Below are 17,907 nucleotides of genomic sequence, written 5' to 3'. Positions count from 1 at the left end.
TTTCCTTCTAGAATCTTCTACTCAAAAATATAGACAAGCCTCTTGGTTTAAGGGGCTAAGGATTTAGCGTTTGGGAGTGAATGCTAAGTAGTCTATGTTTAAATCTTTATTCAAGGATATTGAAAGGATCACAATGTATGACCCACAAAAGAAAGCATTCAAAGAGAACTTACCAGAACTTTCTTACAGGCCACAGACTGTGCTAAGCAACATGGTTGATTGAAATGCAAACTATTTGCCCTAAGGGAAATTAAAACCTGCTCTTGGAGGCATAAAAAATTATAGAGAAAATAGCACAGTATAGCAATGTTAGGTATTAAAAAAGGGGACCATAGGTTAGTTTTAAGAATAAGGGGGGTAACTAGATCCTTTCAATGTAGTTAGAGAGGGTAGATAGAGTGGGGTTTCTCTATAATGGTGGGAAGAGCCTGGGTTGAGACACTGTGGTGGAAATAGAAAGTGTGTGACTCAGGTGCTGAAGGTCCAGACACCAAGGACAGCATGACTGAAAAGGAAGCTGTTCAGTGGGGGTGAGGGCAGGGGAGTGGGCAACAGACCACCGGTGACCGTGTGTTAGAGTCGGGGCTTTGTCTTGCTAGGGTTGCTGAAGTCTCATAGTTACAGGGGAACATGTTGGGGACAGAATGGTAAGGAGATTGGTGGCAGGAGGAAATATGACTCATTTGAAATATGTGTGTCAGCTCAAACACGCTTGCTAAGACTGTGGCCCAGGTTTTGGTGATGGGATAGGATGAACCAAGGGCATTTACAGATTGTCAGTTCTTAGTGACAGGAGAGAAAAGAGGAGGGAAGTTTCAAGAAGATTTTAAGGTGGTTTCTATCCTCCAGTCCCGGGGGTCTGACTACCAGATGAATCTAACAGCAAAGAGCTAACACTTTTAGAGGAAAGTTAGAAAAGATAAAAGACAGCATTTGTATCGGGGTTCATATATCACATCTTATTCCTGCTATTAATGTGTGGCACAGACTCCCTGAGTAGTAGGACAACCTACTTGGCAAGAATGAGCTCAAGAAGCAAAAAGGAAGCAAAGCACAACCAGACAGTGTGTCAGCATGAGTCTGACTTGCTTCTTGACTCCATGTGCTTTGAGTCTGAGTCCTCAGCCGATGGAGGAAGGAATGGGGTCAGATAGGCAGCAGTAAGAGATCTCTGATGCAAAAATGATGTACACGTTCTATACGATTAGAAATCCAAGGGTGGTGCAGGTTGGACAAACAGGCTGCTCTGTTGTGGTTAGTGACCTGTATGGTAATGGTGCTAAAAATTATGGAGAAAGTATAGATCTCAGCTGGAAATCAACCTTTAGTCCCTGAGAATCAGCTATCACTTGCCCTGGGAAAATTTCAAACTATATAGTTTCCATCACATCGCCCAGGCTCATTAATTAACTTCTTTGCCTCTACATTCAAAGATGCTTAGAAAGGGAACTATCTAGATTTAAAATGAGAAAAAGTATTTTTTAAATACAGCTGTGGGCTTAGAATATGCCTGGAATGTGATTAGCTCAGTCCTCACAACATAGGCACCAGTTAAATGCCGTACCCACTAACCATACTCCAACACATATAGCTGGTACTTGAAGAGGCTAGGTCTTGAAAGCCACGTTTGAGAGACTCTAGTGCTGTGAGCTTCAGAACATCCTAAGCATGGCAGACATTTCCAGCAATTTCTATGTCCTATTATGAATCTAAGTGACTCAATTCATTTTAAAGTTGTAGACAAAGAAAAAACGTTCTTATACTTACATATCTTTCCCAATCAATTTCTGCATAAAATCCATTTGGTGCCCCATTGCTTTTCTTCTGTAATAAATTTGAAAATAAATTTAGGAGGGAGACATTTAAATGAAAGAAAAAACTCATAATGAAACAAATAAACAAGATCCAAAAAAAAAAAAAATCACTTAACTCTTATCTGTACTTAGCATGAGATTTCAAAAGATAGGTTATAGCATTGTATGGTAAAAGCACATGGGGCTACTATGATATATTTCATAAGACTGCAAATTAGGTATAGCCTGCTGTTAAAAGTTTATTTAATCACTCATGAACTTGTAGGATTTACAATATGATTTAATTATCTATGTCTTGAGGATTGAAATCATATGGATATGAAATAGAAATTTTACTTCTGTGCTGCTGACATAAAAATACTCCAATATGCTCATAGTATTTAGCTGAGCCACTAATTGTGGAATTATTTTAACCATGTTTCAATTGATAAAATATAAATGCAATCGGCTTTCGATTAGTTCATTCAACTCCCAGCCACTGAAAATGCTGCTGCTATTCTTTCCAAATGGCTCTTCTTATCAAATTACTAAAATATAATTTGAAGATCAAGGGAGAGTTTCTCCTTTCATGCGTTCTGTGGTTCCATGAGCACAGACTGTTGCAAAAAGATGGGAAACCAGCATGGTTCTGTCTCGATTATCTAAGTTTTATTTTGGCTCACAGTAGGATAGTAACACATAAAAACAAATACTCGACCCAGGAGGTGGCACCCTCTAAGAGGAAATGAATAAATTCATTCTCTCTCTCTCTCTCTCTCTCTCTCTCTCTCTCTCTCTCTCTCTCTCTCTCACAAAAGCACAGATAAGGTTAGTGATGAAGGGTCCATTCAATAGCATTCTTGCATTTAGCACACAAAGTGATGCTAAGTCACTGAGCAATAGCAGACTTTAGAACACATATGGTGACATATGGGGCTTGAGGACAGGGTCTCTCATTTTGCAATTACAAGTAAGGCCTCTTGCTTTACTTGTTGCTGGTAACTATTTAAATGGACAAGTGGAGGAAGCTTATTCACATATGTACAGAGGATTTCTAGAAACCCAGAACTGTCACCATCCCTTAACACTTACTGGAGTTGACTGGGCATTCTAAGAACAGGCTGTGTGAGGCTCAGCAAAGGGTATAGTGCACAGATGTAAGTTGTGTGCTTCCCACTGCTACAGACTATAATTGTATGAGAGTTCACCAAGACTTGGGATCCAAGTATATGAGGTCTGTGCTGATCTCTCTTTTCCCCATTTCTTACAAAGATTTCTCGTATGCAGACATCATTTTACTCTTCCCACAGAACTGTCTTTGTCATGTTTGAGCTTCAGAGGCAGTTTGCTCAATTTGTCAAGGGCCTTTAAAAACCTGCCGCTAGCTAGCTCTGCCTGTGTCATAGATTATATTGTTATACTGTGTTACATTATATTATATTGCTACTGGTCAACCTTACCTGTCAATAATCTCTCTTGGAAGAAGGTCTGCCTCCAATTTTCATATATATAGTTATTGTGTTACCAACCTGTCTAAATTATGGTTTTACTGCAAGATGCTTCAGCTCCTTCTTAGCACATAACAATCAACTTCAGCACAAAATTTGACAGAACAATAGGGAATCAAATAAGCCAAACCGACTCCAGAGACAGAAACCTATGGGCATTGTCATCAGTGCAACCCTGCCACCTGTCTGCCTTCTGCTTCTTAAATAATTTCTTCCTACAGAGTGGTGCTACTATAAACTCAGAACAATCAGGTAGACTTCAAAGTCTGTCTAATTCTACAGCCTTCTCCTCTGTTATTATTCTCTCTTATTAAACCACCTTAAATCCAAGGTCCTCTACAAGTTCAGATAAGTAAGTTATATGTATAACACATATGTATATGCATGTGTTACTATAGATATATTCTTCTTGACAACATATATTTAACACTTGCATAAAGAATTTATTAAATTTCTAGATTTGGGCCTAGTAAATATTTCCTTGTTTCTGTGGAAACCAATGGAAGATTGAGACAAAGGCAAACAAGAATCTAAGGGATTTTTTTTTCTCTTATAGCAATATTAAAAACAAATACCAAATTCAAACAAATACCTCATAATAGTACATTGTTTTGGTCAGTTATTCAGCACTACACACACACACACACACACACACACACACACACACACTCACCCGGCTTTATTGGAGAAATTGGCAATTTGTTCTCATTCATGCACATTCATTGTAACAAATGTTTTTGTTTGGTTGTTGTTTCTCAAGTGAACAAGGTAAGGCAGGACTTCATTGAGATTATTCTGCTTAGGCACAAGGGAAAGTGAGTTTTGTCTTTAAACATCACACAGCTCATAGAGGATGTATCAAATTTCAGTGGAAGATATCAAAGCAGGGAGGTATGTGGGGAAGAACCATGACTGGACAGTTGGACCTGAGGTTGACCGCAACACCTACATGATTCTTCATCCTGGAGTTTGAGTAATATGTTCTTTTGTCTTTTCCCCTTTTCTCTTTTCTAAAATTTCAGGTTTATGCAGCATAAGGTTTATAACCTGAGTATTTGACTGTTTTTAAAGGTGACTGACACCCATGGTCATGGTGTCCTCATAGGCATTTAACTTTGGATAATGTGAGGAGCTCAATCAGTGGTTCTCTTCCTGTGGGTCACGACCCCCTAGGGTGTCAACCAACACTTTCCCAGGGTTTACATATCAGATATGCTCCATGTTATATATTTACATCAGGATTCATAACAGTAGAGAAATTGCCAAGTATGAAGTAGAAAATAGTTTTTTGGTTGTGATGGGTGAGGGGAGGTCACCATAACACAAGGAACTGTATTAAAGAGTTGTAGCATTAGGAAGGCTGAGAACCACTGATTTAAATCAATCACTATAGAAATTATTTCTTTCAACTGTGCACTCAACAGTCATATGTTCCCATTGTGAATGTCCCTCCACCCCTTTTTAGTGACGTCAGCTTACAAGTACACGGTGATCTTAAAAATTTGTGATATACTGCAAAATGTTATCTATCTCTTAAATAGACTTAAGTCACTTTGTAAGTAACCTTACAAGACAGTACTCTCCAGTGAAGTTCCCTGTAAACATGAAAAACTCTGTGCGGTTCTGTATCTAGTCATTAGATAGGAGGAACTAAACAGTATTAGAAATGTGGTAAGTGTGACCAAGGGACTGAATTTTAAATAGCTTCCTAGAGCTACACAGTTGTAGTTAATGCACAGCTTGGACCAGGGTCAGCATCCTTGACTCTAGATTTCATGGTCAAGATAACTAGTTTCCACGGGGCAGGGTCCTGCCAAACTCCTGATACTATTGATAATATTGTTGGTATGTTTCATGAAGTACAATCTAACTCAGATTGCATGTTGAGACTTATACTATACAGTCAAAGTCATCTTTACAGATACGAGATTCTTTTAAAAACCTGGAAAGTTTAAATCCTCATCCTTTGCCTAAGACACAAGACAACACAAGTCTTTAGGCTTGAGTATGATTTTAACAGAGTTTTCAGACATCAGCACACAATGTTCATATGGTTGATTTAAAACTTGGACCTGGATAGTCAGGAAGTAATTTGGAGTTACCTTGTTGACCGAATAGTAATACTGTTCAGAGTTGAAGTGGGGAGGGGATTTCCCTTACTGTTTCTACAACCCCTCACAAATTTTAAACTGAAAGCTGTGTCCTTACCGAAGCTTTCTTCCCTCCTTCACGCGCACACTCTGCTTTGCTATGGTAGGGTGGCTCGTGTGGGCTGGGCTGCTGGAATTGATTGTTTTCATGTAGAAAAAAGTTGTTAAAGGATCTGTTTGTTCTTCAAGACACATATAAAGAATCACATGGAGTCAGCAAACATCACAGTAGAGACAACCTCTAGACCAATCAATTGTTCAACCTACCAATCGTGGCAGGGTTCCACAGCAAAGAGCAGACTTTGGGGCCCATAATGAGGCTCTATTCAGCAGGCCAGGTTGGCTAAGCCAAGAGAGGAAGAGGGAAGGAGGGAGATGGGCTGGGGCACCAGGGGCCATTTGGATCCTCATTCAGATGGCACTTAGTTCATGAAAGAGAACAGATACCAAGACAATACAGAAAGAAAGTGGGCAATTTCTGATTGGATTCTAATCTATGAATGTAAAGCCTAGCTCCTCTCTTTCCCCCTGATCAAAGCCTTTCAAAAGGTCAACAAGGAGCAACAGGGCTCACAGAGAGAAACTCTAGAACCGTGCCCTTTCCCGCCTGCAAGTTTAGAGACACGCAGAACAGATCCCCCCCACCCCCCGCCAGTGACTCTGACCCTGGTACCCCAGTGTAGTGTAGATTATTAGAATCGCTTAGGGAAAGTTGCAGCTACTCTACAGCAATTAGAGTTTGTCTCTAGGTTAGAATGTGTTGTCACATCAGCTACCTGAGGTCTAGACGTTGTGACAAACAGCTCTGCCGGCCGATGATGGATGGGTATACACTTAGCCAGTAAGCAGCAAGACACACCCACCTCCACACCATGCAGCCCTGCCATGCAGCCTCATCCGGATTGGGCTCCATTCGAGTCTGAGAAACTGAGTTTAAGTATGGCCACATTGAAGCTTTGGCCCAGACTCTTTGTTTCCCAAGTTGTTTATAAGCTCAGCACACCTGTAGCTTGTAGAGTCACATTTGTGAAAGTACAAACACCAACTCCGGGCCTTGAAAAAGCAATCAGTGGGTCTGAGGCTGTCTCAAATATGTCAAAGTAGTCTCAGCCCACAGGTTCAAGGACTTCAAATCATTTTGAGTGTAGGAGAAGTTCAGGCAGAGATGTCTACAGATTATGTCCATGGAAATACTCACTGTAGCCTACAACACTGGGCAACTAAATTTAGTAGTCAAGAGTTTGGGAGAAATTTGAACATTTTCCAGAAGAGCTTATAGCTAAATTATAATTTCCAATTATCTATGAAGGTCAACCTCCTGTTTCAGAGAAAATGCACTTATTCTGAAGGTTGCCCTTTCTAGAATGGGCTCGTTTTATTTCTGGAAAAACTGATATTAAGTAGTTCCTTCTTCTTATGAGCATTTATGTTTATGGCATTTCTATCTAATAACAGAAAGCACACAAAACTGCTAATAAGTGATTTTACAGGACTTGGGATGGTGTAAGGAGAACTCAGGGAGATCTGGATGGCACTGTGCCCATGTCTGCAACACATGTTCTGGGCATCTTCAGCATCAGGTGCTGTGGTACATATTCCAGCAGATATTTAAACTGGGGCTCCTTAGAAGAGCAGAGACTAGTGAGGTGGCAATGAGCAGGGGAGTGACGGCAGGGGTGGGGACAAGGCTAAGAGCGTGGCAGAGTGAGAGAAGCCAGGAGCAGTAATCCAATGAGGGCAGAGGAGGGGACAGCCTGGCAGAGGCATAGACAGGAGGACAGAGGACCCAGCTGGAAGCAAAGAGAAGACACAGAAGCAGAGAGTACCTGAGACAGAGTTAAGGAGAGGGCTCTGAGCCAGAAGCAAGAGGTGAGGAGAAGCTGAGTCTTCTGGGCCTTTTTTTTCCCCTGCTAAATAGAGCCTTGATTATAGAGGTGCCCAAAGTCTGATCAATTTCATTCTTTAAAAAACAAAAACATTTCATAGCAAGAACCACATGAATTCAAAAGGCACCCCAAAGCTGAAAACTCTTAAATCAAAAGCAGAAAAAAACTTCTGCTATGGCTTCAATTAGTACCCCATTAGATAGAATATTATAAAAAACAGTTTATATATACATATATAAAACCACCAGGTTTATTTTTACTTCTTATTCTGGCCCAGTGAGCTTAATGTGTGTCCATTTTCCCCGAGTAACAGCTGTTCTTTTGAACTCTCTGAATAGGCATCTGATTAGGTGGGAAGGAAGTCATTTTGGGAGCTAGGGCAGACTCCCATAAGTCTGATGAGGATTGGTCTAAGATGGCATATCCCAGACTTCTTTAAAAACCCAGAAGTCTGGCTGCCACCTAGGAGTCACTTTCTGTTAAATCGAAGCCTAGTGGATACATTTTCCCCCTATGGCTGTAAGATTCAGGCATAAGTAGCTTTAAGACCATTCCCTACTTCTGAATTTAATATAGAAAATGTATTTGCAGCCCGGCTACTCCAGGGAAAAGTTTCCTTCAGTTTCACTGGGAAGCTGTTCCTTTAAACTGTGGTGCCACTGTAGAAGACCATGCTCACAGAATAAGCTTTAAGTCACCGAAATGGAGATGGTAACAGCATCTGTATAAACTATTCAGCTTTTCCCTCCATCTCCATGGCTGGTTGGCTTGTGTGCTCTGGGGCTGGGTTTTAGGCGAGTGCAATATGTAAACTCTAACTTGACAAAGACCACACTTATATCTCATGCACATTTACTAGAGAGAATTAAAATAGTTGGGCTTTTGAAAGAGGAGGAAAGAAGACGGAGCAGGAGGAGAAAGAAGAAAAAGAAGAAGAAGAGGAAGCAGAGAGAGAAGCTGGCCTTGGGGAAATTAGGCATAGCAGATACAGAGGTGCAAACCCACTAAAAATGGTCATTTATATACTTACCATTCCATCTCGATCTGGTGAGCCTCTGCAAGAGAAAGGAAATGGAGAGCAATTATGAAAAAGGATCACTCTCACTGCAGGGACTAAAGAACCATTAGCCATCACTTTCAACCTCTGTGTGTTCCCACGACAGTAAACCTCACTAAGGAAACCAAAACTATCATGCTGAGTGACATCTGAGTGTGAGGTAGACACACGTGTATCAGGTAGTGGTACTATTCTAAAAAAAACTGAAGTCCAAAGGCACACATTGGCAGTGATGGAGCTTGCTCCCCATAATTCATGAACCTGGTTCATTCTTTCTCAAAAGATTTATTTTAATTTGTGTGTATATGTGTATGACTGTCTGTGGGCATGTCCACGTGTGAGTGCAAGGGCCTATAGAGGCCAGAGAGTGTGTCAGATCCCCTGGAGCTGGAGTTACAGATAGTTGTGAGCCACCTTGACGTTAGTGCTGGGAACTGAATTGGGTTGTCTGCAAGAGCAGTATTGGCTCTTAGGTGCTGAGCCAGCTCTCCTGTCCCCTTGGCTCATTCTTTTTGGCTTCACTTAGATCTATCATAAAACATGTATATCCCTTTAGCTTTCCCCTGTGAGTGATTCTGGATCATCTATTATGAAGTTAAAACTTTTGTGATAGTTTCAACCAGTTTGAGAATCTGTACCTTTTTTCCCTATTTCTGTACTTACAACCCTTTCAAATAAATATAGGACAGGAGATGGCTGGAATTGTGCTAAGTGGTGCCCTCTGCTGTGATGTAGCGGTTCTGTGGTGGTGACCTGCTGTGATGTGCAAGGACTTCAGAGTAAATGAACCTGGAAGTTTGGACCTTGCCATTTCTATTTCTGTCATCTTGAACCCATTACCCATCCTGATAGCACAAAGAGTGAACAAATGCTAGTTCCTGGCAGATTCTAAGCATCCAAAAGTGTTGATGTTTACTTTCCTTTCTTATCCATTGATGTTTCTTTCACTGGGAACACAAACTGCCCACTTCTAGCCACACTGTGCGGAGTACAGGGAAAGCAAGTTACTTTTCTTGTTACACCCGGAAGCTGGACTGGCTAATCGAGGGAAGGTGTAGTGGTTTGAATGACGTGCCTCCTGACAGTCTCAGGTTGAATACTGTTGGGGTAGGCTCACGAGGTGGGATCTTGCTGGAGGAAGAACATCACTGAGGGTGGGGCTTTGAAGTTTACACCATTCCTAATGCCCTCTCTGTTTCCTGCTTTTGGTTCAAGATGCAAGACCTCAGATTCCTCCTCCTGCTACCTTTGTTCGGACATCATGTACACAAATTCTTTGGGACCATAAGCTCGCAGAAACATGGTTTTAGTTCACCGTAAGGAACTTAAAGTGTTACACTATTAGCAAGAACTAGAATGTCGAACCTTGTTTTGTTTTGAAACACGGATTCATTTTATGAGTATGGGTGTTTTGGTTGCATGTATGCCTATGTTTCTGTGCATGCCTGTTGTCGGTGGAAACCAGATGAGGTTATTGAAGTCCTTAGAACTGGAGTTACAGATGGTCATGAATCTCCTTGTGTGTGTGTCTTTTCCAGATCCTTTGGAGAAACAGCCAGTGCTCTTAACTGCTGAACCATCTCTCCAGCCCTGGTCATCTATGTTGAAACCATTTGCATTAAAGTCCTTATAAGCAGTGTCTAGAAATTTATCATGCTGTTGGCTATTTTTCTGATTTGCCAGAATATTAGGTGTTCTTTTTTTCTTCTCCTGTTAGGATGTGGTCCCCTCTTCCCATTTCTATCATACATTTTATTCTTTCCTGTGCTCCTACAGTTGGATTGATTTTTTTCTCTCACCCTTTGTATCACAGTCCTGTGAGCTTTTCCTTCAGTGCTGGTGTGATTGCCATGAGGTTGTCTTAGTGGTGCTTGTTTTGAAATGTCCTTAGTTCTCCATCAGCTTTGAAAGACTGCTCTGCTAAATTGAGCAGACTCTTAGGCAGCTACTTTTGGGGCTTGAGGCACATCCTGTGCTTTCCTGGTTTTTAAATGCTGAGCGATCTGGTATTAGTTTGTTGTGTTTCCCTTTGTGAATTAGTAAGATTTTTCCTTCTTTACAACTTTTGGTGTGTGTGCCCATTCTGTCTGTCTGTCTGTCTGTCTGTCTGTCTGCCTGCCTGCCTGCCTGTCTGTCTGTATTTTGGACATCTTAACAAGATATAGTCTGCGAAATGTCTTCTCTGTCTACATCTTGGTATTCTACATTTCTCTTGTTCAGATGTCCACTTCTTTAGACTTGTGACATTTTCTTTACCTTAAGGACTAGATTGTCTACACTTAAACAACAAACGCTCCCCGCTCAGACCTCATGTAGTCTCTTGAACATGGGCCAGAGTTCTTGGAAGCTTTGGCCATATTTATTCATTTACTCTCCTGCACATATGCTGGGCCTCACTCTCCTTATCTTTCTTCTGCTCATCCCTGTTTGCTGATGACTCTTATTTCCTACATTCCTTTTTGGTTTTCTTGTTTTTTGGGAATCTGAGCTGACTTTCAGTCTTCACTTATATGCTGGATGAGGCCTCTAAGTTTAACAGCAGGAGTCTGACGTCTGGCATTCCAGCTACACAGACCCTGTCTCTGTCTCTGAGTTCTGAACTTACAGAGGAACCAGAATGGCTTGATTGCCCATGTTATTTCTGTTTTCTTGATTGTGTTTATGTACATTTATTGGAATATTTGTGAACTCCAGATTTTAATTTTACCCCTTTCACTCCTTTGTTTGATGTAATGTATGGGAGTCTTCAGATCCAATGGCTTCTGCTGGGATTCTCCCTCATTACAATTTTTTTTTGGGGGGGGAAGAAAACTACATATTAAAAATATGGTGATTTATGGCAATGTTGGTATAGATACAGAGTAAAAACAAAACAAACTAACAAACAAAACTAAACAAAAACCTTATCCTAGTGTCCCCAATAAGGTTCAGAGACAGAGACACTAGGATACTTTTAAAAAAATAATGTCATTTATAGTGTTTAAGAGCTGCAAAAATTTAATAGTTAAGAAGTAAAAGGGGCTGGGTGGTGGCAATGCATGCCTTTAATGCCAACAGTTGGGAGGTAGAGGTAGGCTGATCTCTGTGTGTCTGAGGCGAGCTTGGTCCACTGAGTGAGTTCTAGGACAGCCAAGACTACACAGAAAAGCTGTCTTAAAAAATTAAACAAACAAGCAAACCTACCCCTAAAACAAAGAAAGGGAGGGGAAAGAGGAGAGAGAGAAGTAGAGGAAGAGGAGGAAGAGGAGGAGGAGACAGAGGAGGTAAGACATGCAGGGACGGATGTGAGGCACCAATATGTGGATCAGAAGTGTGAGAATTAATAGAGAAAATACAAAGGAAGAGGCTCAGGAAAGGAAAAGAGATGTAAAAGCCTGTTCAGGCAAGATTCAGACTGAAAAAAACTATATAATAGAGGTGCAAAAGTGTGAATTAAAATAACAGAAACTGAATCAAAATAGAAAATATTCTGTCAGTAGCTTGCACTTCTTCCTAGGCGGGATAACATGGCCGACTCCCCTCTCCATTCCTTTGACAGTATTTCCTTGTAGCTGTCTCAGCAGGTGAGGAGTGAGCTGCTGTTCTCAGTGATTCAGACAAGTTGGATGTGCTCCCTTTCGAGGGGACTTCTTTGCTGAACATGGTTCTCTGTTGGAATGTCCTAATGGGAGACTGAAAACTATCTAATCCCACCTTTCTGGTGTGCTTGGGAAGCCTACTTTCCATTCAGTCACTTAGTGTTTAGGAGGACCCTTGGCAGGCTTGTGTCTACCTCCACTGTTGGACATTCTCTTCCCTTGGGGATGGTGACCCATCGGTTGGGAAGGACTGGGCCTGGTTCAGCACCGTTCTTGCGTTCCCACGGTGTTGCTCATATAGGCCTTCCATGCATTCTTCAGGGCAGCCACCCGAGGTGCGTGGGGAAGACTGCGGCTTTAGGCTCCCACTGGTGACACGAAGCGCTTCCGTAAGTGTGGGTGCTGGTTGGTAGCTGCTTCGCATCGGAGGATCCTGTGGATCTCATTGGCTCTTGACCCTTTCTCTAAGCTGCTTTTTCCTTTTTTGCTCACACTCTCCAGATGCTATGTGCTTCTGACATTGCTTTGTTCTTTCTCTTTCAGAATTAGACAGACTTCTCCTTCACCAGGACACACAGAGCTAGCTTTTAATTCGCCATTTTCTACACAATGGCAAATTTATATTGCGTTCTATAAGAGAACCAATCAAGCCTTAGACCTGTATTTCATTTTATTAACTTTCTTTTTTAATGAGGTACTTTATATTGGACAAATTCTATTTTAAGCCTCATCATTCATCATGTTTGTGTGGCCTCTAATTTTAAATGTTGGTTTCTTGTAACTGTTGGCCTTTCTGTTTAATGGGTCTGTCTGAGTTACAGACCTTTCCAGTCTTTTCTAAAGCAGGGTTCTGTTCTCAGCCTTGCTTACATCATGGCCTTCTGCAAGTTGCTAACCCCTCCTGGCACTGATGTCTCATCTCTAGAAGTGTGGTATTGTTGCTGAGCTTATTGAATTAAGTGAAAATGCAGGACAGTAGTGAAGTCACATATTCTGCCACTTAACAGAGGCTCTCCCCTCTCCCTTCCTCTTTCCCTCCCTTCCTCCCTATCAGCCACCCTGATGATGATCAAATCAGGAAGCTCTGGTTTTTACCCCATTCTCTCTGAGGAGGTTCAATCAGTTGAAGTTGATGCTGGCTGCTACCCTAGCCTGTTGCCTAGCAACCCTGCGCCTGTTGCAACAATTCTGATAAAGGTTCTCATCAACAAGGTCTCAATGATTGCAAGCTAACATAAGCATTATCTAAAGCTGACGGGATACACACTGCCAGAGCAACCTACTAACCCCTTTGTGCTGATGGTCCCTTTTCCAAGAATGATGCATGATCCAATTAATTGAGAACAGGGGTTCATGAAAACAAATGTTTTCCCAAGACAGTGCGTCCTTTAGCCATTGCTGTTGGGGGTGCCAGGTTATTAATTTACTCTCCTGTAAGTAATTTGGCACTCATGAGAAGTTAAAAAAAGGCACCTGGGAATCTATAAAGTGATGTCTCATTAGAAGACCTCAGAGAGACACTGGGCATCTGAGGCAAAGCCACGAGGAATAACTTACTTTAATAGACTTGGCAATGGAAAAGAAGTGCTTTGGCCACATGCAAATTAGCCTAGCCTGCCCCTTCCTCTCTTTTCTCTCTCTCCCCCCATCCTTCGTTCCATCCCTCTCCTCTGTCTCTCAGTTGTCTGTCTGTCTCTGTCTGTCTCTGTGTCTTTGTCTCTGTCTCCCCCCACCCTGATTTTTAAAAAAGTCTTTTTAGCCTTTTTCAGACATCCCAGATCCCCAGTGTCGTTCCAGAAGGGGCTTCACAGCAGCACATTTGTCTTCTGCTGTGATGTTCTTCCGAAATGCGTCCAGCAGTTCTCCACACAACACACGGCACAGGGAAAGTGTTCGCAGGTATGGCTCAGTATGTGGCCTTCTAGGGGACGTAAATTTCACCTCATAGAAAGCTCATTGTCACAGGTAAGGAAACTGAGGCCAAGTAAAGGACTACATAATTGGCAAGGTCTGATGATTCTCCTGGCTGAACTGGGGCAGGAGAACAGACAGGGATTCAAAGGAGAGTAAGGGATGTATTTTGGTGGTTAATATTTAGAAAATAGCAAATTTATCAAGAAGCGTTACAAGGTATTAGATGCTCAGACAAGTATTGCTAATATAATCATTTAGAAAATGCTTCAGGACCACAGTGAATGTAATTTCCAAGAGGAAATGTAAACCAATAGCTGTAGAGTTAGCATCTAGTGTCTGCCCAGAAAGTCAGTGTCCTTTCTCAATGATCCTTATCATTGGCTTACAGTTCAGGGGTCCAAGGTGACCTCAGTTTAGGATGTAAGGTCCTTTCTGTTTTATCTCATCCACTTCCCATTCTGGTCTCCTGTCACCACATTTGCCAGCAGCTCGAAGGTATATGACAAGTGAAGGCCGCTAGCCTGTCCTGAAGGCCTGCCAGGTTCCCCACCTCTCTGCTTCGGCTTTCATCATTCCATTTGTGTGAAAGACAGTTCCTCATCCTTTAGAAGGCTGGACTCAATGTCCTCCTGCTAGGAAGCATTAGGCCAAATGTGGACTTTCTTACTTTCACGTTTCTCTGAGATTCTATGTTAATTGCTCATGAGGAGCTCATCACCCTCAGTTTAAACAGGCAGAAGGGCAATCACAGCTCATGCTTATTAAATATGATGACGCCCACTAGGCACTTTTCACAGTGCCTTCAGATATAGGAAAGGTTTTAATTTGTGTACTGCTTTACTGATTGATTATCTATTCTTGGATGGAAGGACACAAGAAAATGCTAACTGTCCAATGGTAAGATTTATATTTAATTAAAGCGAACATGAAAGGCTTGACAATGACACTAATGGATTGTGTTCCCCTCTTCACACCCAGCTGTGACTCTCTAGATGGTTCTTTTTCGTGTGTTCTGGGTGAAGGCTTCTGCTGGATCCCGCTCTGATAGAATGGGATGGAATTTCAGGGCAGCAGGACCTCCCAGACCTGCCCTTTCGCTGCCTCATATCCAGCTGTAGCTGCCTGCTGGTGCTCTCCTCTCACTGAGCTAGGCGAGATTCTGTGTTCCAGGCTGGTGGACTTCATGTACGACGTTACTTGTTCAGCTCGAAAATGCATAGACAATCTGGTGTCAGGGCCAGCTTCAAAATGAACACTCAGTATGGTTAAGTAAGAACCAAGTGAACGTGTGCTGCTCTGCCAACACTCTCCAGGGTCTCCTAGGACACGCAGGGAATCCAATGCCTTGGATAGGATCACTTAGCTACATCAAAGCAAGCTCATAGTTGTTTTGGCTTGGCTTCTTATGGGCAGCGAGAAGGCTCCTGTCCATTCTATTGGTTTTACAGTTCTGCCTGCTCAGTCCTGGGATTTTAAGTAAGAGCTTTGGGGTATCACCTAGGAGTTGAGTTAGGGTGAATCTGCCTACATAGGTATTATGTTATTCTCTTGGGATCTCATACAGACAGCTCTGGAAGTGTAACTGGGTGTTTTTAACCTCTACACATGTAATAAACACGTTGTCTGCCCCTCTTCTTGGAAGTAACAGATTAGATATGAAACTGAAAATGTACATGATAAAAGAACTGAATGCGTGATGAAAACTCTCTACCCTTTAAAGGCACAAATTGAAGAAGTACCTATGATGAGCAGTAGCCATTGACCCTGACGCTGGGGCAAAGCACAGAAGCAAATGAGCACATGCTATCAAAAGAGCCTTTGGGGTGCTCCTTAAACATCAACCAAATCAGCGGCGTAGACTGAAGCCCAGAGAGGCAGACTCTAAGGTACATACGTGGAATCAGTGTCTTTTTCTTTCTTCCGTATTCCAAAGGCCTTCCGTGTACGCTTTTTCAGTCCTGTGGAGCAAACAGCAAATGGTCAGAAAACAATCAGCAGGCCAGGTTAATGTCCCAGGAAAGGTACAGCCAGACCTGGTGAGGTCTGCAGTGTACACTGCTCCAGAGCTCCAGAGGCTGGGACATTGCAAATCTAGGGCCCCTTCTGTGCTACAGAATGAGTTTAAGATCAGTTTGGGCAACTTTGTAATTTCTTGTCTCAAAGATTTCAAAGGAAGATAAAGGGGAAAAAGAACAACCAGGGTATCAGGGACATGGCTCAGTGGTTGAGCACCTGCCTGGCACAGACCGGGTTCAATCTGGGTTCAGTCCCCAGCACTAAAGAGAATAAGGAAAGTTGCTACATAGCTGTTAACTCTGCATAGAGCAGTGTCAGCGTATGCATATGCATGTGAATACGGGAGTATGATTCATTATTGAGGTTTCAACAGTGTTTGTGAGGCCTTGGGGAGGGGAGGTTCTTAGACTCATAAGCAACAGAAGGATGCTGTGCCTGGGAAAGATCACAGGCTTTTCTTAGATTACTGTCATCCATCAGTAAGATCAAGACTTTGCCAAGAAACGAAGTCACTGACTTAGAATAGTCATTTCCAGGGTGGGTCTGTACCTGAGACTGGATAATCCAGAGAATGCGAGCCATGTGACAAGAGCTATGCATACCCCACTCTCCATCTCTCACTCTATTCCTCTCTCATCTTCAGCATCAGGGCCAGGCTGGGGTATTAACTATTTTCTGGACACACCCAACACTGATGCTCCAGCATCTTTTCTGCAGCATCCTCATCTCTGGTTGGAACTCACTGCTTATTTGGTCAGTGATCAGAATCGAAACTCATCCCTGGAGGTGGGGCCCCAACGCCACATGCCGACAGGACCTATACTAGTCTTACTGATGCTCTCGAATGAATTGATACACGAGTGGTGCCACTCATCAGCAAATTCAGATTCTCTGATGACTGTGAACCCTCAACTCCTAGCCTAGAGGCCAGGCCATCTGGTTTACATGATGACCACCTCACCCCTTCTGACTGCTCATCTTTAAGGGTGAAAGAAGTTCCCCTTCTTCCATCCTTGTGAATGAATGGTCAGTTTGGTCTCCATTCTTTTTTTTTAAAATTTTCCACAGGAGTCTTTATTACAGTGTAAATCCAAGCTGAAGGCTCGCCTGGGCCCCATGCAAAGCACCAGCATAAGGGTTGGTGGCCTCAGAGACATCAACCTCTCACGGCGCCTCCAGCGGCGGGTCACGGAAGTGCAGGGCAGCGTCCTGACTATTCAACTACAACTCCCAGCAGGCTCCGCGGCCAAGAAGCACGGCCTTCTCCTGGACTCTTAGAGCAGAGGCTCTTAGGAAATGTAGTCCGGCTCGCTCAGGCACTTCCCACTGGGAAATGGCTCAGCCGAGTGGGAGAGGGTGTGGATGCACGGGGAATGAAAGAGAAGAGGGCTGCTGGGGTGTGGGCAGGCGTCCCTCGGGCAAAGACACCCCTCTCATTCTGCTTTGGCTTTGGATCCGGAGACTGCTGCTGCTGAGACAAGCGTTCCGGTCCCCGGTTGGTCTCCATTCTTACAAGGACCTGTTGCACCTTCTCATCTCCTACATAGGTGCACATGAAGCTGACCTTTCTTATGTCAGCAAGTGCTACTTTACAATAGCAGTTGGTTGCTCAATCAGAACCTTGGGGAAAAGCTGTATTGAGAGACGAGAACTTTTTAAAACAAACCAGATACGGCTGGGCATGGTGACTTAGCCCTATTATCTCAGCAATTGGGAGACTGAGACAGTGGGGTTGCTGAAACTTTAAAGCCAGTTTGAACTACAGAGCAAGACCTTTTCCTTTAAAAAAAAAAAAAAGGTCACTATTGCTGTAGGATTTGTTTGGTACGAAGCATAACCAGAAAAATAGACCAAATCAGGGGTTTGATATCTTTCTCAAGACCTGTGAGTCAGCCAAGACTATATGAGTCATTCATTAGCTGTCTCTAAGGATACTACTCAAATATAGTTTCCAAAATGTCTCTGTGCATTTCATAGTCATTCTATTAAAGATGTTTAGGTCTTT

The 17,907-nt window shown here is 42.6% G+C and overlaps 1 protein-coding gene across 1 annotated transcript in view; it reads right to left on the bottom strand.

Moving 5' to 3' along the window:
* Positions 1 to 16,484, bottom strand: part of SGIP1 (SH3GL interacting endocytic adaptor 1) — a gene marked incomplete at its 5' end in the record, with an annotated part of 99,305 nt that extends 82,821 nt beyond the window's left edge. Inside the window, 6 exons of the mRNA XM_080922129.1 lie at positions 1,768 to 1,824; positions 5,510 to 5,581; positions 7,278 to 7,361; positions 8,368 to 8,392; positions 15,781 to 15,844; positions 16,370 to 16,484. Coding sequence (XP_080778255.1) covers positions 1,768 to 1,824; positions 5,510 to 5,581; positions 7,278 to 7,361; positions 8,368 to 8,392; positions 15,781 to 15,844; positions 16,370 to 16,484 — 417 coding nt within the window. The remainder of the gene's footprint in view (positions 1 to 1,767; positions 1,825 to 5,509; positions 5,582 to 7,277; positions 7,362 to 8,367; positions 8,393 to 15,780; positions 15,845 to 16,369) is intronic.
* Between the last annotated feature and the right edge of the window lie 1,423 nt (positions 16,485 to 17,907).

The sequence above is a fragment of the Micromys minutus genome, assembly GCF_963924665.1.
Source record: "Micromys minutus genome assembly, chromosome: 9".
NCBI lineage: Eukaryota > Metazoa > Chordata > Mammalia > Rodentia > Muridae > Micromys > Micromys minutus.
This window is presented reverse-complemented; position numbering and strand designations above follow the sequence as displayed.